The 23,885-nt window shown below is 48.3% G+C and overlaps 1 protein-coding gene across 1 annotated transcript in view; it reads right to left on the reverse strand.

Annotated features, from left to right (window-relative positions):
- Nucleotides 1-263: 263 nt before the first annotated feature.
- Nucleotides 264-23,885, reverse strand: part of GALNT14 (polypeptide N-acetylgalactosaminyltransferase 14) — a 100,610-nt gene continuing 76,988 nt past the window's right edge. Inside the window, exons 8-16 of the mRNA XM_050894216.1 lie at nt 21,804-21,891; nt 21,038-21,122; nt 19,541-19,644; nt 14,878-15,004; nt 12,137-12,229; nt 10,711-10,794; nt 9,385-9,529; nt 1,888-2,007; nt 264-1,306 (exon numbers count right to left, since the gene is read on the reverse strand). Of these exons, the coding sequence (XP_050750173.1) occupies nt 1,148-1,306; nt 1,888-2,007; nt 9,385-9,529; nt 10,711-10,794; nt 12,137-12,229; nt 14,878-15,004; nt 19,541-19,644; nt 21,038-21,122; nt 21,804-21,891 (1,005 nt within the window). The 3' untranslated portion in view covers nt 264-1,147. The remainder of the gene's footprint in view (nt 1,307-1,887; nt 2,008-9,384; nt 9,530-10,710; nt 10,795-12,136; nt 12,230-14,877; nt 15,005-19,540; nt 19,645-21,037; nt 21,123-21,803; nt 21,892-23,885) is intronic.

Consider the following 23,885-nt stretch of genomic DNA (forward strand, 5'->3'; position numbering starts at 1 on the left):
GGTTTGACTGGGGGAATCCCAAACCTTTCCTTCAGTACTTCACATCTTGGGCTAAAGATACCTGGGAAGCAAAACCAGGTAATATCCCTTTTTCTTTCTCAGAGCAGTCTCTAGTATCAATTACCTCCTCTGTTCCTTTGGTAGCAGCACTTCATAGGAGTCCCCTCTTCTGTAGTTGGGAAATTGGGAAACAGAAATATGACACAATTACCTTCAATTACCAAAAATATTACTTTTATGGAAGAAAAGTGAAAATTTGACTTATTCCAGATCTGAAGCAGTGAGAGACACATAATGAGATTATAGGGGAGTTTTCAGTGACCAAGGCTCACCCATGGCCTTCAGAAAGGAGAAATAATCATGTTACTGCTTTTCCTCCCAGCTTCACAGCAGTTTATATCCTTTAATCTCACACACTGAATCCTCTGTTTGCTTGGGCTTTGGAGATTCAACAACCCCCATGTGCGGTTAGTACAGAGCAGGATTCCCCCATTACTTGCTGGTTTGATCCTGGCCACAGCCATAAATGACTGCCCTGCCTCTGTATACACAACATGTACGTGGATCAGATACGAATTCGAACGTGCAACAGGGCTCCACCCATGCTGTCTGCAGAAGACAAACTCATCCACAGCAATGAAAAGTGCAAAGATAATTCAGTGTTTTCCACTGGATCCCAGGCGATGTTTCTTAGCATCCCTTGGCACATCCCTCCTTGCGCACCTGCCTCACCCCCCAAAAGCTATTGAGATGCTTGTTTTGCTGAGTCCAAGTCTCCTTTTGGTCTACAAGGCTCTTCTGCGTGTGTTTCCAGAGAGATTAATCAATACTGTGCACACTGAACTTCTGTAGGGCCCATCACAGGACCCCCGGTATCCCTCTAAAACATTTCAAGTTTGTTTTTTTGCCAACCTTTCTCATTGAATGTATGACCGCCAACAGGCCAATACCGGCTGCATGTCTTGCAGACAACATCCGTTGTTCAACCTGGAGTGCCACATCCTTATTTTTATTTCAATGATTCTTCTCCTGTCCCGTAGTACACAAGGACCCCCAATGGTTTTGCATTTGCGCTCTATCTGGTGCATCTCGGCTGCATGTAGCAACATCTCAGTGCCCATCCCCGCTGTGTAAGTCCTCCAGCAGGTCAAGACATCACCATGTCCCAGCGCTGACTCATGGCTGTGCTCTCACAAGGGTTGATGACAAGCTCTTTGGTGCTTTCATTTGTGTCCCCAGTCGTCTCAGTGTCCAAACAGAAGCGTGAAGCTATGTGTTCAATGTGTGACCCAACTTTACCCCATCGCTGAGGAGAGACACACACAAGAGGAGAAACAGGGGTGAACAAGCTTCCTCCTCGTTATGCTTTTACTATACTGTTCCAGCATCAAGAGGACAGTCATCACTAAGCCTTTGTGGCCTGATGCTGGGAAGTACGGGGTCCCCAAACCCACTCCAAGTAGAGCACACGCTGAGCATTTCTCCCATCAGAAGCACACTCATTTAAGCTCAGCCTGTGCCTGGCTTCAGGAAGATAATATATTACTAACAGCTTTTTCCCCAGGTCACTGGTTCAAATGCCAGCTCGATGATTAACTGCAGAGAAACGTTAACATCTGCTGGCTGACTGGCAGCCCGTGTGAACTAAATTGCCAGTTTTGGTTTGACTTCTGCAGATAAGTATCCAGATCACCACCCGCACTAATAGACATCCTCATCAACACACTCATTTAAGAGGCAAAGGGTTGAACAGGCCAGAGTCTGTACTCCCAGATAGACTGTGCTTCCCAAATGAAGTCAGAGCACACAGGCGATTTGATGTGCAGTAATACTATGCTGAAAGAAAGGCAACTTCAAAGAAAACGGGGGATCAATGAAAGGGCTCACCTGCTTGTTGTCACCTTCTTTGCAAGGTGACAGCAGCACCTGGGAACCGGGGAAGAGAGTGTACACAGACAAGCACAGCTGCTGCTGGCGGACTTGGTGGTTGTATGTATATGTCCATTCCTGCAAAGAGGAAGACAAAGAAAGGAGGTGAGAGATCAGGGTTGATTCTTGGTATTCTTCTACCTGGAAAGCAAACACTTTGGCTTGGATCCTGCCCCCTCTGAAACCAAGCACAAACCTCATTGACTTCAAGAGGCATCAGGATGGGTCACTAGGATGTTTCAAGCCTCCCCAAAACTGCAGCTGTCATTGGGGGACTGCACGTACCAAAGAAAACGTTTACAAAAGCTGCTGGAAGAAAATGGCTCACAAGGCAAAGGATTTCATAGCCAGAACTGGGCTGTGGTTGGGGAACACGGGGATGGAAAAATGGCAAAAGAGAGGCAGAAATACTACACACGATGTGCAATCCTCTTTTTGTGAGGAAGAGCAGCAGAAATGCTTTGCAACTGGCAGCAGGAGAGAGAAGGTGATGTATAGCAAATGTGTGCAATTCCCAGGATTCTGTTCCCAAATATGACAAAAATCAGGGATAAAGCTCCCCTTTATATCAAAGGAGTGGGACCAAACTCCAAACGTTTGCTGTACTGGTTTGCTATGACCACTGCTATTCCTGCTCCCCTGGGCTGTCTTGGAGCTTGTCTCATGCTGCTTTTCATGTTCACCTGCTCTTTATCAGCTCCTCCGCCCAAGAAATAATCTTTGGCGGAGCAGAGACTCTGTCCTGTGCAAAGCTTACCATACAACAGAGGCTCTCTGGGATCATCCTCTTTGCCACCCATGGATGTTTTTCTTGGGAGAAAAAAAGAAGCAGCTGATAGTTTGACCAGGATTTCAAAATGTGCTAGACAAAGCATCATGCATGTACAGATACCCTGCTTAGCCCAGGAGGATTTCACAGAAGTTTACTCCAATGGTTATTCCAGTTGAACGTTTTCTATCATTCACCTGTGCTCACATTACCCAAGAGCACCTCCTGTGGGTCTGAGACTGTCCTGGCAGGGATGGCTCCCTGCTATGTGTGTGTGTACACAAGCAGACAAGAGCTGCTTTGGCTTAAGGGAAACCGCAAACCCTGCTTTTACTTAACCCCAGAGAGTGACTTCTGGAACAACTTTTTTGCTTATAACTTTGTGTGAGTATTAACTCTAAAATTAGGGCTGGAAGGGGTTTCTAAGGGCCTCTAGCCAGGGGGCAAAGCAGGATCAACTCCTGCTGTGTAAATGGCTGTGAGACAGCAGTCAGGCGAGCAGCAGTGGGAGCAAATGGAAAGCAGGTTGCTGAGCCATGGCAGTGCAGGGCAGCAGGACCAGAGGACAAACAGCGGGCTGGCTTCACTAGCACAGGGCAATAACCACGCTGGAGAGAGCAAGGCCAGGGAGCAAGAGGGTTTCCGCAATAGGCCCCAAGAGCCAAGGCAAATGCTTTGACAGGGTGCAGGCTATGGGAACTGGGAAAGCTGCTGTGAAAGAAAAGGTGCAGAGAGAAAGCAAAACAGTTGAGAGCTCAGATATGGAGGAGTCAGAGCTCCAGGGATGTTGGCAATGGAGGGGAAGGCAGTGCTCAAACATATCGCAGTTAGGCTGGGTCTGGAAAAATGAAGGGTAAAAGCTGCTCCTGGGAGATTGCAACCCTTTCTGAGTGCCAGAGGGGGAAGTGAAGAATGGCTGCCCGGACGTCAGAGCTGGGACGCCTGGAGCTCCCCCTGACTTTGAATGGTGGAGGCTTTGGGTTGCATTAGCATGAGTTATTAGAGCAGGGACATGCTTCCACCCCTTTGGTATTTGTCACCGTCAGCAGCTCTAACTCCTCTCCCCTACTTCAAAACAGACAGCTACAGGCATTTAATTCCTGGGAATATAAATCCCACTTCATTCAGGTTCTTAGCCACCTGGAAGGGAAAACACGCTTTTGCACAGCAGACCCAGATCCACAAGGACTTCACACTGTGATCCTCACACCTCGCGCTTCTTAGCCTACTACTCCCCACCAGCTAATGGAAATCAAACCTGGCTTTCTGAACAGCCTGCCCACAGGCTTCTCAGCGAGAGCTGCCCAGGATTTCAGCACATAACAAGCATTCATTTTCAAAGCCGTAGTCTGCACCCAAAGGGCCTTCTGGCAACTACTTCTTCTTTGTCAGATGGAGCAGAGTTTACCTGATCCTACAGTGAACATGTTCCAGACATCCCAACCATGCACGCTGTCAGCTGCTGTGTAAACCACCAGCCTGGGAAATCAGGTGCCAAATTAGTCCTGCATCTGTGAAGAACCAAGCCCTACGGGGCAAGCTCCAACACCTGTTCTTGGCGCCCGCGCTGCTACAAGCTGCTTTGAAAACCTTCTTTACGTTTTTAACCAATTGTTCGTCATTTTAGCTCAGGACAGGGCTGGAGCTGCACCCATGAGGCTCCTCAGCAGCAGCAAGCTCATCCTGTAACTCGTGTATATGTTGAATCCCCCAACTAACTCAGGCCATGGGACTTTTTTTTTTTTTTTTTTGCTTTGACCTCTTAACCTCCTCACTTCACTGAGGCACCTCATGGAGGACTGCTCCTCCCAGAGGTTCTCCATGCTTTTTTTCCAGGCCAGGCTCTGTTCAAGCCTTCCGAATATTCACATCCTCTCAAGGCAGGACCATCCTCTCATTCAGCAAAGCGCCATGGGATAGACAGGGTAGTGGTAACCATCTCTCCTAAGCTGTTGTTCATCATAAAAGTGAGGCCTTCAGAGCTAGATATATGCGTCAGTTCGATAGCTGACATTGGATCCTCCCCTCTTGCTCCCAGGCCGTCCTGCTATTGTTTTTATCTAAACTGACAGATTTTCACACGGCTCTTCTATTTTGGCAGAATGGCTTTTTATGGAAGCCAATCCTGTTGAAAATGTTTTATCCAGTTCTAATCACGTCTTGTCTCTTTTCAGCCCTAGATGAAAGCCAGACAAAATGATGCAGAAAATGAAGACATTCTGGGGGTGGGGTGGGGGGAAAGTCACTTGAGCACCACAGGATCCATGAAAAGCTTTGAGTTAAAATACAGGCAAATGGCCATGCAAATTTTTATCTTACCCCATCTCTTCCCTTATCTGTATCAGCTGGGATGAAAATTCCTGCTTTTTTTCCCATGAGAAACTACTTTGTTTTCTAAACCCTGGCACGCTGAGCACTCACGTGGCCAGCACAGCAGCAATAACAGCAGACCTTCGCACCCCAGAGGTTGAGGCGGATGGGGCAGCCCAGGGTACTCCTAAGAGAGACTTTCAAGGAGGTAACATGGCTTCAGGGCTGCAGTCTGGCCTGAAGAGATGCCAACGGGGTTTAGAGCTGACCCCGGCACCAAGGAAAAACAGACATATGAGGTGAAACTGAGATCAAGATTTCCTCCCTTTTCAAAGACAAAGAGGAAGTGGTGGTGGAGCAAGGAGGAAGAGGGTGGACTAGGAGAGCAGAGCTACCAGCTGCATACCACAACCAGCAATCCCCTTCCTCCAAAGCCTCGGATAACACTAACCCCCATCTGAGGCTTGCAACTATTTTTCAAGGCTTTAGCATCATTTGAGCAGGCACCTGTCACTGTTACTCAGCATCATTGTGAACTGAGGAAATTATTTTAAAATGTGACCTTCGGCTTGGCGTAGCCTGGCTGGCAGAAGGAGAAAGGAGCCCCTCAACCTAGCAAGGAGCAGCCCCATGGGAGCCCAGCATTATGTGACAGAGCTGTACATGCTCTGCTGCTGAGCAAGAGGTCCACTGTACCCTAAAGCCGGGGCAGCAGCTAGAGAAAAATGTTTCTGAAGAAGCTGGGAACAACCTCAGCCCTCAATTATCTTTTTAAAATCACAGGGAAGGATTTCCCAAGGCACGCAACTGCATGGGTCACCTAAGGATACCAAAGTGCTTCACTCATCAAAAGGCCCTAGGATGCAACTAGCACTTACACACATCTCAGGAGAGGGAAAGCAAAGTACAAAAGGTGCCCACAGCAGCCTGGGTGCAGAGGTGACACTGCTGCCAGCCAGACCCTCTGCTCTGCTGGCTCAGCCCAGCTCCCACAGCTCCAGCCGGCCTACAGCTGGGGCAGGACGTGCCCATGGAGGAGAAGAACGAAGACTTTTGAGGGGAGGAAGGTCGGAAGAGAATTTTTATGGTTGAGATGTCTCAGGAGGGACACTGTCAGGTTAGTTTGGATAGATGCTAAATGTTCTCCAAAGAAAGGGCAGATCTGGTCAGCCCACAGAGGTCCTCGAGCCAACTAGGGTAAGCTTCAATGCCACCTCAGGTAGATTATCACATTGCATTTCCTTCACAATGAGAGTCAAGGACATGCCAAACAAATGCAATGGCAGCCAGACAGCTCCAAGGCCCAGATATTTTGGGGTGCAGCCCAGATATTTTGGGGTGCAGGCCAAGGAAATGGATGCTGCAACCTTCCCACTGTTTCCTCACTTGTCTAGGAGATGACTAATTTTACACTCATCTTGCGGCTACTGCTTACACGTGCGTAAGTATCCAGGCCAAAGTGTCGTCTGCTTTCTTATGTGAAGTATGTCAGGTTTCATGGAACTGCTAATGATTAATGGTTTATTAAATAAATCCCAGAGTCAGATGTCTATTCCAAAAATGTATGTACTAATATCAACTGACACTTAGTTTGAAAAGAAAACTAATCACCGAAATCTTCATCAGGTAGACCAGGGCAAAATTATGATCAATTATTTTCCCTCAGATGCATTTCTCTTGTGAAAAACAAAATCAATCAGTTCATTTAGCAAATGAGACACAACAAGACATAGAGTACCAAGGCTCCAGTGGGCACGAGCGCAGGCAGAGCCCGCTGTGCCCTGGGGATGGGCAGCACTGCATAAAGACCTCTGCCACTCACTATCTCAAGAGCAGGTCCCTCTGAGAGCCACCCCAGGGGACAGAGCCTGCCCTGACTGCTACCAGACCGTTTGGAAAGGGAAGGGCCAAGTGGATCCCAGGGATGAGAAGACAGAGCTCTCCTACACAAAGATGAGGGGTTGTCTTGTGCCTCAGTGCCCCTTTTAGTAATTCAGGACTAACACCAGACACCACCAAGGAGAGTTTGTAAGATCTGGTAGGAGCGTAAATCTGATTTCACTGCAGTCAGAGTACTCTTCTCAATTTACCTAAACTACGGATGTGGCCAGAGGGCTCACAACATCCTTCCCCTGCACTACAGATAGAAAAAAAATAAAAGTATAGAGCAATTGATTGCCATCTGACAGCTCCTGTTCCTCTCTCCTCAAACCATGGTGATGTATGACAGCTCAGATCTTCTCACACCTGGTCCCAGGACTTCATGCATGTAATGGTGGTAAAGGGCTTGGGGAGCCTAGTAGGGAGACAGCTACAGAAGGGCAATCAAGCAACAAAATTAATGCTGCTAACGCTGATCATAAAGGATCTGGATGGCCAGAATATTTCCATAGTACTTACTGAATGCCAGGAAAGCACAGCTTTGATTTAGCTAAGCCTATCTTTCAAATAATGAAGCTTAGGGTAAACAAGATGTGACTTCAGCATGTTAAAAGTGAAGATTATTGCTCTATTCTGGTAAACCAAATACAAAACGAAGTAGCATTCAGGACTGCTGCATAATCTATCCTACACAGCCTGGTGACTATAACCCTCATGACATCCACAAGTTCAGGTGGTCTTGTAACAATTATGTAATTAAAATATAAGTTTCTATTCACAATGAAAATTTAAATATCCTGCTTTCATCTGAAATATTCTCCATGGGTACAAGTAACAGAGGACTATCCTAGAAAGACAGAGAAAGATAAAAGGAAAAGGTTTTTCTCTATTCCTGCCTGTGTATTGAATGTAGCTATTCAGCAATCTGTTTGTAGTGTATTTTTCTGTTCCCCTGCAGAGTTAGTCCCAGATGTGCACAAGAAATGGAGTTGCCATCCAGTGGGAAGTGCTGACCTATTGCAAACTGCTGCAGAATCAGAATGGGAAGATGAAAAGTTTGTGGCATGAAAAATTCCAAAAATCTACTCCACAGAAATGTCAAAACAAAATGTGTTTGATGGGAATGAAACAATCCAACTTGTTGGCATGACATTTCTCATTTTAAAATATCACATCAAATTGATATTTCAGAAAGACCAATGCCATTTCAATTTGAAACACTAGCTTGCAGCAGCATTTTCCATTCTGATTTTCCCAGATTTTTTTAAAAACATCAAATTAATTGAAAGTTGCAATTGTCACTAAAACATTTTTTTTTCCTTCAGCAGAGTTGACCCTGCAAAACATGATGATCTGCTCTCATCAGCTTGCTTCTCTTGCTGTTTGTGTAAAAAGTCCATGTAGCAGTGGAAGAAAGAAAAAGAATTCTAAAATGTGGAAACCAGTTAAACCATAAGAACTGTAACTATGCGGTACTTGCAGTTACATTCACTATATTTTCTGAACTGACTAAAACTCAAGTAGTCATTGTTGATTTTACCAGACTGTGAAGCAGATACTATTTTCCTGACTAAAGGCAGGCATGCAACTGCATGCAAAAGCGATACACATAATGACATGCTACATTTGCACGTACAAACTAGGGACATTTTCAGCAGCATTTCCAGGCTGGGCCTTTTATATGCACAGCTACCTGGTTTGAATGTATAAACATGAGGGTTAAGGTTGTACAGTCAAGTGGAAGCAAGCACACTGTTGCCTATTAAATTATTTCATGGCACCCCGAAGAAGCGAGTGATTGTCATCCTCCCTGTTTTATAGATGGGAATAGCGAGAGAACTTCCTGACATGCCCAAAATCACAAAGGAAGCCTGAAGCAAAGGCAGGTTTTGAAGCTGTGTCTTCAGGGTCTTGCTCCAGCGACTCCACTGCAAGGCACACGTGCCTGCTCTTGGCTCTAACATTTCATAGAATATGCTTTTGAGAACACTGATTCATATGGCTTTTTCTCGTCTCAGTGAGATTGCAAAAAACGAGATCATCCTCATTAAATTCTCACTAGTTTAATGGGCAATGTAATATTGAGAGAATGCAGACTATGAAGTTATAAATACCATTGCAATTCAGTGCATTTTGAAAGAAATAAGGCTGAAAGATGAGAGGAAATTATAGTTCTCTGTCTTCTTCTGATCTCTGCAGATGAATGGCGCGTGGCGTTCCTGAGCAGCAGTAAGTGCTCAGCGCAGGCTAGCACAGAGATAAGCGGTGCTTATCTTAGCCTGTACTGTGGCTCCTGCACCAGTCCCTGCTGCTGCCCAGGGCCTCCACCGAGGTAAGGAGGACTTACCAGGGTTTAACTACATGCTACCTTAGGAAAGGGGCTGGCAGAACGGGTAATCCTCCAACAGAGCTTTAGCAAACTTAGGAAACCACCTTGAACCTGCCGCGGAGCCTTCCCTCCAGCTGGCATCACGGGGATAGGCAACACATCTTACCTGTGCTGTTGCTGCTGTGCCTTTGCTGCTGATGCAAGGATTTAAGCTCAGGATGGGGAACTCTTGGGCTTCAGACTTGTGTGACTCCAGGCAGCTCTGCCTTTGCCTGATCATCCCAGTCTGATAGAGCGATTCCTCGGGAATCCTGCGGGAACAGCATGAAAACAACATCCCCACTCCCACAGGCACATGGAGTACTCAAAGGGACGCTCAGTGGGGTAAGGAGGGTGCAGTTGCACCATTTCACCTTCAGAAAATGAGAGCGGCAAGATCTATTACAATACCGAACCACTGAGAGCAGTACATGGACAGGGACGCTGCAGAAGCAGCACTCAGAGATGGATGGATGGCCTTTATAAGAGAAAAAAATAAATAACACTGCACAAGGCAAACAGAGGAGCAAGAAATAAACTGTGAGCAGGCTGAAGGTCAGCCTTCAGCCTACAGGAGTGGGGAACTTTATAACAAACCGCCACAGAGCCCTGGCATTCCCTGTGAATGCTGCTGTGCAATGCCACCCATGGCAAAAAAGCAAGAAAACAGCTATAAATCATTTTCACACTGTGATTCTGCACTCAGCCATTGCACTAGCAGGTCCCTAGAGGTATCTCCAAAACTTTTGCACCCTTTCTGAGGATGGCTCCTGACAGTGATCAGGGGAATGGATGCAATAGTTTCTGGAGTAATTTTGGTGACTAAAAGGGATCTGTGCAAAAACAACTGTGGAAGTACACATTAAGCAAAGCATTAGGCTAGGAGTAAGGCAGAGCCACCTGAATACAGGTCATAAACTCCTAGAGTGGATAGTTTCACAACAGAGACGTCTTGAGTATCACAGAAGAGTGTGAAAGGACTAGAAATTAGGTGCTTGTTTTGTAAACAAGAGTCATTAAGTACTGAAGCAACCCACCAGAGGCTATGGTGGATTTTCCACCTTGGGATACTTTTGTAAGGAAAACTGGCTATTTCCCTATACCACCTGTCCTGCAGCATGGGCAGGAGGATACCTGAGGAAACCCCAAGAGCTAAGAGAAATAACTGGTGCTTCGTCCCTCACCAGCCCTGCAGCAAAGAGCCACGGAGTCTATAAGACTGCTTAGAGAAAGCAGGATCACAAATGAACCATGTCACACTGTGAGCAAGCTGTGTTTAAAGCCAGTACAAAATTCACTATGCACTTCTGTGAAGCCCAAGGGAGGGGGTGCCTCTGTCTCTGGGGCAGGGGGAGGTGTGGGGACTGGAGGTGCAGAGGAAAGCTCTGTGGGGCAGGAGGGATGGGGCATCCCGCTGGCCTGCTAGAGACAGGCGGAGATCGCACATCCATACCGAAGTTCGGGATAAACGTTTTCCAGGTACCACTTGAAGCTGTGGCATTTCAACCTCTTCCGCAGCTCCACTCTGCTCTGGACGCTGTGGGAAGAAAATATAGAGATACAATGGAAATCATGGAGGTGAGACCCAACGCACCAAAAAGGGAGGCTGAGAGAAACCCAACAGATATGCACAGACAGCAAACACAAGAGCATCAGCAGCTCTATTTTCTGCTTAATTCTGCATGAGCTCGGGTGACTGTTTCGATCTGTGTCTCTTTGGACGTCTCACTTGGTAAAATGGCATGATGACATACTGCCATTTTGACAAGGAGCCTGGAGTTTGGTGGATGAAAAGGTTCATGGAAAAGTACAGTCATTTAAAAATTATTAGTAAAAAAATGTATGCTATCTACTATATGCAATAAGCATTAATTTAATATATTAATGCACTAGGAAATTAATATATGCTATTATAAGTTACTCTTAGTTTACAGGACTACAGAAGGCCTTGATTTCCAAGAGCCCCTAAACACACCTTTAAGTCAGCAGAAGTTAATCACATGGTGAAATACTTCTTTCTTTCATTAACCAGGGCAAAATTTCTGCTGAGGGATCATGCTGTACAGTGACATTATCCAAACTCCAGCTCCTCCCTGGGCCACCTGTGGAGCTGTTATGAGCTGGGATTTACAGAGCAGTAAGAAGCCTCCACTACCTTCCCTTCACATAGGCTATCTTCTCTACACCCTCATATATGTAGCAGGACAGAGCTGTTACTTCATTCGATGCTGACGGATGGGAAGAGGATACGAATTCAGTAGAAATAGGTTAGTCACCAGGACTTCAATTTATTTATCCTGGAGACTGAAGAGTAGCCACAAGGAATTTGGGTTTGGATTTGGAACCTGCTGTGGTCCCAAGGAAACTTTCTAAGGAAAGGAAGAGTATACGAAAATGAGAAATTAACACAAACACTTACAGTCCTCCTCACAGGGAGGCATTTCTGACTGTTCACAGAATGAATGGCAAACTCCCTGCATACAAAGCACTTGCTCCTTTCCAATAAAGCCTTAGCGGGCCCAAAATTTGATGATTTTCCTGCCCCTCAGCTACCAGCGAGACCTCTGGACTCTCCCTGTCAAACTCCGCTCTGGGACCAGAAGTACTTGTACCTAATGCCAAGGGCAGGACATAGGCAGAAGGGGTCTTCCCCCTGCTCGATTCGGTTCACTCACTGGGATAAACTAGCACAGCATATAAACTAGCTGTTTATATGTTTCATTGCTGGGCTTATAGCATCTGCCTACCATTAGCATTTAATTGAGCGTTACTACAGAAACAATGCAGGCAGGTTTCCGCAGCAGGGCGACGTCACCGTGAACACCCACTGCAGCAGGCAGGGCACAGGCATGGCACAGGCAGCAGAGAAAGACGCTTACTTTCCATAAGGCCTCCCTTGGGCTGCGGGACGAGCCGCGTAGTAGTACTGCTTGAATTCGTCCATCCACACCTCCGCGGTGCGCTTGGTGTTTCTGAAGGAGACAATGAAAGACAGGTGAAACCAAGGAAGCCTCCGAGGTGACATTTTCTAAAATGCATTGACTGATCCATCCTGCTCTCCTCCCATCCTCAACTTAGTCTTTCGCTTCACTTAAACCAGCTTTGAGCCAGCCCACCCCTCACTACTAGAGAAGGTACTCCTCCTCCCAGTTACTCCAGGGACCAAACACAACAGGCCAAAGCTTGCATGAAGAATTCACCATTTCAAACTCACTTGGATGCTTTGCATCCCCCGGACTCAGAACTGAAGCTTCTCTTAAGCATCATCTCCCAGGCAGGCATGCCTGGGGTTTTATTTAGTGGCTTGGATGGAGCTCTGAAAAGTGGTGCAAAATTTGCCAAAGATTGAAGGCAAGTATTTCCTTTGCATCAATCCTGCATGGACTCTTCTGCTTTGCACTCCTGGATTTCACTGAGGCAAATCTCAGCATTCAAAACTTAAGAGAAACCACCCCAGCCACAGTGCTGTAGCATAAATCAGTCTTCCACATCAATCAGGTGCCTGCAGAAGGTTTATGAACCTCAGGAAATCTTCTGTTGACTTCAGATGGCTCTAACTCTCCTTGCAAATGGCTTTGTTGCCCCATGCCTATCCACCCATCCCTGCCTGGGTCAGGGGAGTCCTCCAAGCTCCCGCTCCAAGGCAGGCCAGTGCCTCCAAGCTATTGCTATCATGCCTCTGGGCTGCGGGTGCCGCAAGGCAGGCTCTGATCCAGTCGAGTCCCACATGGTCAGAACAGGAGATAGTCTGCACATGAACCCAGCACAACACTGGAGCCTGAGCTGTCCCTCACACTGAAGAAGAGGCTGTGTGGGAAAAAAAAAAATCAATATCTGGCAAAAAGCTGGAGATATTTTTTGCTAACATCTCTGTTTAAACAGAGGTACCACATAGCATCAGGTTGCCAGAAGCTGCTTCTCCTCTCAGTCTATATACTACAACATTAAGTTTAAGGCTGATAGATACCATCAGATTAATAAAATCCCAGCTCCTAATGCCTACAGATATGTTTCTCCAGAGTGCTTTTCAGTCCCTTGCTGATTCATGGTGCTTCTTCCTCTCTCTCTACAGCCACTGCAATAGTCTAAGTGCTCTTGCTCAAGAGATGCCAAAGTCACAGTGTCTACATCTGTATCTAACCTTCCCCAAAGTTCAGAGGTTTTTTGTCTTGGCTTCCTGATCTCACTTTGGTTTATAATAAACATGGGGATAAATGCCGAGGCTCACACCTAGGCGTTGATTCAGACCTCCCCAAAGTCCCTGTGCGCCTGTGCCTGGGGTGCAGCCAGAAGAGCTGTACCCATTCAAGCTCCCCTTGCTCCTCCTGCAGGTGATGCATCGCAGACGCTGCCTTTTCACTCAGGTTTGCAGCGACTCCGACAGTGGAGATTTTGCCACATCCCAGCCTCTTCTGTAGGAGTCTTATTTCACTACCAAAAGCAAGAGCCCTCCTCGTGACTCTCAAATTTGTGCCCTTCTCCTTGATGCCAGCAACGCCCTGTACCCCTCACCACCATCTTTTTGAAGCAAGGTGACAAGGTCCCCTTCCTGCCCCACACACTGTGTGGCTGGAAATCACGTTATCAGGTATAACTGAGAGGTGTAATTTGCACTCCCCCAGTTCGTTGTCTCATGCCAGGCGTGGGGAAGCTGCAGAGAGCCCGGGTCAGTGGTAACCTTGCTGCAGGCGGCTGGGTCTTCACAAATACTGTTGGCTCTTTATAACACTGGGAAACCCACACTAAAAGGAACGCCGGGTGCGTAAACACACACATATGCAGTTTAGCTGAGAAACAATCCTGCATTAACTGTAAGTGCCCCTAGTGCTTTTCTCTGTCATTTACTTTATGGACAACCTTCAGCATCATGCTCTAAAAAAGGAGGAAACCCTTCCTGACTTCACTAGCTGCTCCCATCATCTTTCCCATGCCGATTCCCACTTCTGGCCTGCCTCCTTCCTTGCCTGCTGTTTCCAGGATCTTAGCCCATTTCAGCCGGCTGTTTCAGTACCTGATTCAGTCTATGTTCCTGTGTGCGAGGACGTGTCCCCTTCAGCTGGGATGCCCTGGCAGTTCCTTTGTGTCCCCGCCAGCGAGGTGCAGCCCATTGCTGCCTCTGCTTGAGAGACAGCACCAGCTCGGAGGCGAAGCCACCCGCTCCGGCACGCTGCTCGGCTCCCCTCTTGGAGAGGCATTGGGAACCAAATTTTCTGGTTCAGCTGAGCCATGCTCAGCCCTCAGCTAAGGTCACTGGGTACTGACAGACATTGCTGGCAGCCTGATTTCAGGTCATTATAAATGTGTTCTGATGACCTTAGGGTCTAAACCATTTGCTGTTACGGTAGCTAGTGCTCAGGGATACGCTGGGGCTGTCCCTCCATTTCTGTGCTGATGAAAGGTACAATATAAGTGTCCTATTTCTGTCATATTCTCGACACTGTAGAAATCCCAAGGGAGAGTTGTACTGACTTGCATTTTCTTCAGCTCAGGAGATTCCTGCCCAGGGATATTTCAAAGTTTTCCAAACAAACTTTCCTCCCTGTCTTCTCTGCTCCCCCCTCCCCACAAGGCAGCACCTTATTCTGTTTCACAAAAACCAAAGCAAGCACAAAACACTTACTTAATGTACGTATTGGCATTTCCCTCTGGAAAGACATATGGATGTTTCTTCCGGAAGACGTGTCCAACGCGGCTGCAGGGGATGATTTCCAGGCTCCCTCCACACATCCACACACGGAAAGAGATTTCTACAAGAGAAGCAGCTTCAGCATTTTGTCCTTCTGTCCTAGAGCAGGCTGGATCCTGGTGTTACCTCTCACTTCATCCTCTGCCACATTAAACTGGGGTAAATCAATTACCAGAGGGGCTTTCCTAGGCACAACTGCCTTAAAAGTGCATTTCAAAGCTTCTTGCAATCTGTTTGAAGTCAGTGCACTTGAAACCTGCCTATAGCACAGCAGGTGCTATCACAATGGCAAGAATGAGACGGTAAGTAGGTCCCTTTTCATGCAGCTCCGCTTACATCGCAGAATCATCTTGCCAGTTTTGTGCTCCCCTAATTACTTCTGCACTGCCTATTTCAGAGTCACTTCCCTCCAAAGGGCTGTCAGGTTCACCAGGAGAGGCCACGAATTCTGTTTATTAATGACTACAATGGTCATTATCTTTATGAATCCACCATTGATTCTGCAAAGTGAACAGAGAGCTGTGCATCCATCATCTGTCCCAAAACGGACAGGAGCTTACCCTGCCCAGCACGTACTCTGGGCAATGAGGGCCGACGTTGCGGTCCAACAAGGCACACACCTTCACACAAGCAAAGGTCAGTGGTGGGAGGGATTATCCCCCCAAAATCTGGATAAACTGTCAGTACGGGCAATGTCTCCCAGTTGCCCCAAGCTGCTCTCTGGCTGGTCCACGGGGCCCTTCTGGAGGAAAACGAGCCTGTGGCACAATCGACACCAGAAGTTACGGGGCTCTTGGCAGGGAGCTGGATGAAATCCTAGCTGGCGAGGTAGGACAGGTGAGCAGAATGGCTGATCTAATGGGTCCATCTGGTCCTAACACCTGTGAAGCTAGGAATCTGCAGCTATATTGTCAGAAAGTCATGCTTAGACAGAACCAGCATGGAAAAGAAATGAAATAAAAAAGAAAAGGCTTCTGCAGTTCTTTGCCTCCTGTTTTATCATCTGTTGACAGTATAGAGCTACACATAGCATGTATTTACTCCAAAATTACAAACTCCTTTTCACTCCCCGCCTCCTCTTAACTACAGAAGTCAGACAGGAGGCCACCCATCACCTCTGCCAGCTCTTGCTCCTGGCAGTCCCCTCACACACGCCAGCACAAGGATGACTTGTCCCCAGGTTGGATGTTGGCAAGACAAGTGCCTGTGGCAGGAAGGCTATTTGGGCAGTATGGACAGGAGTCCTCCTCCTCCTCCTCCACTGCCAGCCCGCAAAGCTGCCATCCCTCCGAAAACAACTCACAGCTTCAAGGAACAATGGAGAATTGGAACCTGGACGTCCAAAGCCACCTACTCTCAGCACACATGGCTCAGCCACGAGGTGCACGCCGATGCAGAGGTGGGAGCCGCCTTCACTTTGCTCCCATCCCCACTCCCAGCACACCCGCCTGCTCTTGAGCTGATAGAAACGGGATGCTGGCACAGCCACAAAGCCCTCTCGCCTTGATGCCCAGGTCCAAAATTCAAGGCTTGAGCCCATCCCCAACAGCTGGCCCTGGCAGCAGGGGCCAGCAAAGGCTGGGGTGGGAAAGCACAGCAGGGAGAAGTATTTTTTCCCAGAAATCCCCTCCCCTTCTCTTCACTGCTGTGTTTACAGGCAAGAGCTGCCACAGCAGCTGGAGCCTCACCACTTTCCCCAGCGCTGGATATTAACAGGGCAATAAAACATGCCCTTGTGCCGTGTCCTGGTACTATATTGGGAGCAACCTTAATCACTGCTGCAGGGAAATGAGATTACGGCAGGATGCAGCCGCTCTAAGCTGCTGTGCTCGGTTCCCCTCGCACGTGGCTGTTGCTCTCATTTGCCTGTGTGTCACAGCGCCGGCCACACCACCAGCGCTGCTGTGTAAATCAGAAGGGCACCCGATAAAGGGGGACAATCAGCCAAGCAGCTGTGAACCACAGGGTGGCTGCTGCATCGTGCCTTCCCCTCCTCTGGTCCTTCTGCTCAGCCTGGGAGAAGAGCAGCTCCCTGAAGCGCTACAAGGGAAAGACTTGCACCTTTCAGTCCTCGCTTGCTCTTAATTTAAAGCCTAACGAAGAGGTGGGCTTAGGTGATCTCTGTGCACTGCGAACTGGAATGAGAAGACAGTGCTGGGGAGGCAGGAGATGGTGAGGAGTGTGAGCTCTCTGCTTCAGACATGTTGCACCCTGCAGACCCTGCTCCAGTCCCAGCAGAAGCAATTAAAGCACAGGTTTCGGCAGGTAGGGACGACCCGCAGAGCCTTCCGTGGCAGCCAACAAACAAGGTCTCCAGACAGGCAGCCGAGAGCTAAATGCCTCGGGAGGAGGGAAACTGAGGCACCAGCAAAGGCATGGCATGGGGCCAGCTCAGAGGAGCCAGGGGAGCAGGCACTGACAGCATGCTTCACCTGACCCTCGAGAGGTGTCTCCAGTGCGGGTGGCCCCTCCAAGCAACCCCCACAAGAGATGTGAGCAGTACATATTGGGGTGCACTGGGCTTGGCCTTAGCTTGGCAAAATACCTTTAGCGCTTCTTGCTAGCCTGCAAGTCCTTCTGCCATTACTCATCAATTCACCTACAGGGGACTAAGTAAATTTAAGAAGTAAAACACCTACAACGTCCTCCTCTTAACCCAAACACACTTGCTTTTGTTTTGCCTGAAGTCTCCAGCCCCCTCTAGCTGCCCAGTCAATAACATTAAAGGCAGCAGCAATGCTCCCCAGGACCAGAGTCCTGCATCCCCTCAGGACTAAGCTACCAGAAAAAGCACGGTTCACTGCAATTGCCCAAAATGAGCAGCTGCTCGGTCAGCTCCTGCCCTCTGTCATCTGCCCAGAAGTGACCAGGGCCAGCACGGTCACAGCTGCCCTTGCCTGTGTGCGAAGGAGAGGTGGGACACGCTGCCCTTGACTGCTGAGCCTGCAGGAGACGCAACTTTGAGCTGGGCACGCTTCTGCTCTCAGGGCGATGGGGAAGACAGGATCTGCCCTGCTGCTATGCAGACTTGCACCTTTTATTGCAGTGTTAACCTGCCTGGCTTCCCTTTGTCACACCGATGCCCTGAGGTAGCGTTATGCCCTGCAGCCCAGCCAGCTTATGTTCAGTCGGGACCAGCCTCCCGGGGCATAACACCAGTAAGGGAAACATCGCGCTCCGTAGGATGGGCCATAACCACGCGTAAGGATCACAACGCCTGCTGTTGCAAGGCATCGGACAAGCTGCCAGGACGGAGCTTCCCCGGAGGGCAGGCTGCCCTGTCACTGTTCATCTCCCAGGAGCAGCTCAGGCTGGCTGCTGTCAGAGATGAGTGATGAGCAGAGACAGACAGTGGGTCAGGCATGGCGCGGCAGTCCCTCTCCTCCTGTCTAGTTCCCTTCTTGAATGCTTTGTTTGGGCCACTGATCCAGAGGGGGAGGCGGGAGGGCTGCCGCTCCCTTCCTAGGTTTCCTCAGAGCCACCCCACCCAGAGGAGCAGATGCTTTGGGTCAGTCTGGTGGCAAGACACCCACCCACAGAGAGAAAGCAGGAAGGAGTGAGATCCTACTGCACAACGAGATATAAAAAAATAAAATATGCTAGAGGAAAAAGGCATGTGAAGGAAACAACAGTGCCAGGCAGCGGATGGGTTACTGCAAGGCAGCAGCATCTGTTCCCTTGGATGACTGACAGCATCGCTGTATGTGTTAAGACACAAGATCCTTCCTTCCTTGCTAGCCATACTCCCCAGAGGTGTGAGCTATTAAAGCCAGGTTCTGATCTGTCTCCCTCACATTGAGTGCCTCCCCTTCTTTCACGGATACAGTCTATTGCTCTGATCTGCAGCATCACTACAGCTTCAAAGAGAGAACAGCCCAGCCTGATCCAGCTCCGCTTGACATGGGGGACAAGGGACAGGCTGTTACCTCTTTCATTTGCGCTCTCAAGTTTGCATGCAGATTTCTTAATGCACGTCTTGCCCCGTGACAATGGGCAGAGGTGACTGAATTTAGGTCAGCTCTTGACCTTTTTTTTTTCCATGCAGGAAAAATGATAGTGTCAAGGTGAGCCTGGCAGCACTCAGCCATCTAGGGATACAGGAATGGATAAGCAGCCATGTTACTTTGCCACCTGCTTGCAGCATACCGATGGAGCTACCGTTTCAGGCACTCTGCAAATTCAGGGCGGCACTGATGCCTCAGTTCATAGCTTCGAAATGCTGTCGTCAGACAATGGAATAAGACACATCTTTGCTTTATTAATGAGAAAATAAGATCAGGAAGGAATAGGAGGCTCTGTGTGGTGTTCTATCATCTGTTGGTAACACCAAAGCTGAAAACCCTGGTTTAGAGTATTTACTTACAGAAAATCAAAGCAGCATGGAAGGCAGGGAGTCCCGAGTACCAACAATTGCTCACTTCCCATCGTTCATGGTTGTTGGATCCCTTACTCACCTGAGACCGTAACTTATGAATGTAAGTGAGGGAAACCATGCAGAGCATTCAAAGCAAAATCCAAAATGACCTTGTATCCATCTAGCATGACTCAGGAAGAGAAGCCAACACAGCAAGGCATAGGAGGAAGAAGAGTTACTCACCAAAGTTCTCCCCACCCCAGATGTCCATGGCACTGTCGTACTTCCCCAGGTGGTTGAACCAGGCTTTGTCGATCACAAACAGCCCCCCAGCAATGATGGGAGTCCTGCAGAATGGGTAAGGGAAGAGGGGACACATTCTCAAACACTGCTGCAGCACCTGGATGCACAGAAGCAGCCCTTCCCTTTGCCTCCTCTTCCATCGTCAGGACATTACCTATGTATCTCCTTCTCACCAAACAAGGACAACACACCTCAAAAAGCATCTGAGCCTTTCTTTCAGCTGCCTTGGTATTTTGCTGTCAATCATAAATTGCCTGGCACTTAATGACTGGCTAATGCACCCGTCAGCACAACTCCTACAAGCCCAAAGTTCACAGCCGTGATTGTAGGCTTCAGCATCAAAAATGCACTTAGCGCTCGGGGGGTTATTCACTCAGACGGGCTTTTTGCCTGCAGCCAGCCTATTAAGAGCACCATTCCACTGGGGAGGGGAAGGCAGAGCCAATTCAGAAGGGCTTTTTAAAATTCATCACTAGCTGTGTGATCTTTATTTCAAAACAGGGTTATTTTTCATTCTTTGGATTAGCTAAGAAAACTGCACAGAGAAGGTCCATGGAGGAGGGGAGGGCAGACCCAGAAGATAGCTCGAGGAGACCTGCCATTTGCTGGCACAAGTCCCGTCTCCATTCAGTTGCAGACGGTGTGGATGCCTTAGCGTAGGCTTGGGAGGAGCTGGGGTGACTGCTGTGCCCAGGCTAGTCTCCACAACGCCCTACATGGCAGGATGACCAGGAACGCCAGGTGAGCCTTTGGGAAGCCAGCAAGAGCTCCTGTTAACAACAGCATCCTAAGGAGAAGCAGCGCTTTGCTCCCCTGTGAGCTTTCTGAGGCCCTCAGCTTCCCCAACACTTGGTCTCCTCCATGCCGCACACCCCAGCGCTAGGCTTGCTGCCAGGAGAGATTTTCACCAGAATGAAGGACTCCCTCCATCCCACGGCATCCCACGGCATGAGGACAGATGGCATCTCTCCCGTTCAGTTTCGCTGTCTCTCCTGCACATCCTGCATTTCTGAGGAGCCTTCAGCGAGGTCCAGAAGAGCAGTGCTGATCTGGAAAGGCTGGACTAGACACCACGTTTTCATTAAGTGGGCTGAGGACACTGCCTTATTTTTAAGTGATAGCTGAGCTGAGAGAAGCAGGAGTCTAGAGCACTGAGCTTTCTCCCTAACCATATTCAGCCTCCTTAGCGCTACCAAAACACAAATAACCATAAATATACCCCTTCTACCTTTGTAGCACCCTCAGGCTTCAGTGTTGGGAGGTAAAGCTGTACTGCAAAACCCAAGCTAGCCAGGAGCTTGCTATAGGATTAGAAGTTCAGAGCTGTCCTGGAAGGAATATCACACTGCAATGGTGCATGGTGACACACATGAGGTCAGATGATATGCCTGTCCTGCCCCACGTTCCTCAGGTGCCTCCTTCCCCCTCTTGACTTACTTAATGGGTTCGGTGGGATCAAGTCGTTTGGCTTTCTGCTCTGGGGAAAGCTGCTCCCATTTGAAATGTAGACTCCAGTCAAAACCTAAAACCAAAGTAGAGAAGTACCATGGGGAAATTAGAAATGGATATGGATTAGGAGGCAATGCAGGCTGCAGAAGCCGTGTTTGATGGAGTATTTTCCCCACTTTCAAATGACTTAAGCCATGGAGATGCAGCTCTTGGGAGAAGAGTCCAATGACTAACATATTTTACTACCGCATACAAACAAGAAACAACATATTGCATTACAATTGCAAAGTCAAGCACTCCAAAGGCAGGAAAAGTCAGAATTAAAGCTGCTGCTGAAACCTCGCTTTGTCCCCTTGTGCACACAGATACACGCTCTGATGGATATTGCGTGCTACAAATAGCACAGGCATACTAATAAGCGCTACAGTCGCATCCTCCATTTGTTGCCTAGACATCCCCCGTCTCCTCTTGTCGGCAGCCCGGCTTTCAGTGCTGCCAGCAGTGCCTTCGACATGACCCTTCCTTCCTGCTTGACCGCCTTATCCACTGTAGCAAACACCATTCCTCACGCCACGCTTACCTGTCTCTAAAATAGCTTGAAAACAGCCAGCGGGGAGCACTGAACAGTGCTAATGCGCTTTTTGCAAGGTAGCAGGAGCCAGCGGTGTGGTGCAGGGCCACCAGCTCCTCAGGCCAGTGCATGTTCACACCGTGGGATGGATGCCCACGGGGCATGCATGTGGCTTGGACTTACCTCCTCTGAGGTCCGAGGAAGCCGCCACATAGGCAAAAGTGTCCAAGTTGATGATGTCAATAACGGGGCTGACCACTCGGGTGGGATCCTGGAAAGCAGAAGCGAAACGACCCATGACTTCAGATCCCACCGATCAAACTGGTCAAGGGATGCTCTAAACTCTTGGAGACACCAGGTGGCTGGAAATCTTGGTGTCATTCAGGTTTGTCAGGGACAAGTGCCCATCACTGCCGCCTCCTCCTCAGCCATCACATCAGTTCAACCAAGGAATTAATGGCAGCAGCACCAAGCGGCAGAGGTACTGCTGGGAGCCAGGGGCACGCTGGCAAGAGAGGCTGGGAAGGCAGGCACTGCCTCTCCTGGGAAAGAGGACCGCTGGGCTGCTGGGCCGCTGAGCTAGCATCTCTCACTGGCTTTGGCTTCACCCGCAGTCTCTCCCTCTGCAGGCTATGCATGTACTCGGTGCCCAACTCGGCTGGATGCAAAGCTCCATCTGCCTTTTGCAAATTCACCAATGTATTCCCCCTTCCCCTCCCTTAAATACTTTCTACTGGATTTCAGAAGTCAGGCGACAAACAGGCAGTTGAAACGGTAGAAGGAAAACACAGGCAGTGAAGCAGCTTAAATACAGGTATTTTTTAAATGTACAAACTATGGTTATACAGTTAGAGTTTTGCCAAAGGTGTGAAAGGGTTAAAAAAAAAAGACCTGAATTATTTTAAATAGTTGGTGGTGACTTAATTAACGTCTTGTTATGGGCAAAGAGATTATACAAACAGTTATGAACAAAAATATCTACAGGAGGAAGAGACTCTGACAGCTTTGACTGGTCTCTTATCTCCCTTTTTCTTTTCAAAAATCCCAAACTCCAATTATAGCTCAAACTTCAAGCTTTTACCCTCGCCAGATCAAATTGTTTTTCACAGCCATGCAAAGGAAAGCATCTGAGCACACACGGGCTTGCTCTCTCGTTGGAAAAGTCTTTGTTTTAGAAATTAGTCCTAACAAAGAAGTATTCAAATGCAGCTGTAGGAAGAAGCAACCAAAGGCCATGAGCTGGGAGCTGGACTAGAGCTCAGGTTTTCCAAATGAGCATGACAAATACTTGGTATTTCCATAACAATGTCAAGTGAGGAGTCTTAACATGACTTACTTTCTGTCAAACATCCCTCTGAAAGGGCAAGGTCTGCTGTACCTACATATCACGTGGGGAAATTCAAGTCAGGGCCAAGCACAATGAGCCTTTCAAACCCATCGTAGCTGCTGCATAGTGCCCCCCAAGCTGCCACAGCTCAGTAGACCCACGCATCCTTTAGTTGCCTGAGGGCAGAGGAAAGGTTTTAAGCAAAGCATCTGCTTTGCGTGATGAACACTGCAGGGAAAGGATCATATCTAGTCATTTAAAACTTGCCCCTCAAGCAACTTACTGGTGAGCACTAACTATTGACACTCATCCCCAATTTCGATTCTACTCCTACTCATTGCACAGCACAACTTCTTGCAAGAAAATCCCCTTTACATCTTGGCCGAGTGCATTACTGCAAAATCCTAGCCTTCAGCATTGCAACCTTCTCCCTGCCTCACTTTCCCTGCCATGTCCTGGGAACATTTATATTTACTCAGCTTTCATGAAGGTCTCTCTGACCTTCAAAAGAAAAGCACGGCATGCTCAAGAGCACAGCGCTGTTGCTATGATTTATTTTGGGTTGAGCACCAGATCTTATTACAGGCAGCTTCACCTTTCTGGTTTTTTTATACCCTCCCATGCCAGGCCATGTTAATATTAACAACACCCAAATCTTCAATCCTCTTTCACATGAAATTCTCAAAAACCTGAGAATGCATTTCTCCAATACACTTCTCAAACAAACCAAATTATGGAACTAAATCAACACAAAAAAACTCTGAAAATGGTCCTGAAGACAACGGATATATTTCAACCTTGGAAAAGGACCTTGACTCCAGCTTGTCTCCTAACCTCTACATCATGACCTTGTAACGGCCAACAAAAAGGGCCACGGTTGCTCCTCTGGCCCCACAGCAGCATTAGGCAAGGCGAGAGGGCCAGGCTGCCCCTCACCT

Source organism: Gymnogyps californianus, chromosome 3 (genome assembly GCF_018139145.2).
Source record: "Gymnogyps californianus isolate 813 chromosome 3, ASM1813914v2, whole genome shotgun sequence".
Taxonomy (NCBI): Eukaryota; Metazoa; Chordata; class Aves; order Accipitriformes; family Cathartidae; genus Gymnogyps; species Gymnogyps californianus.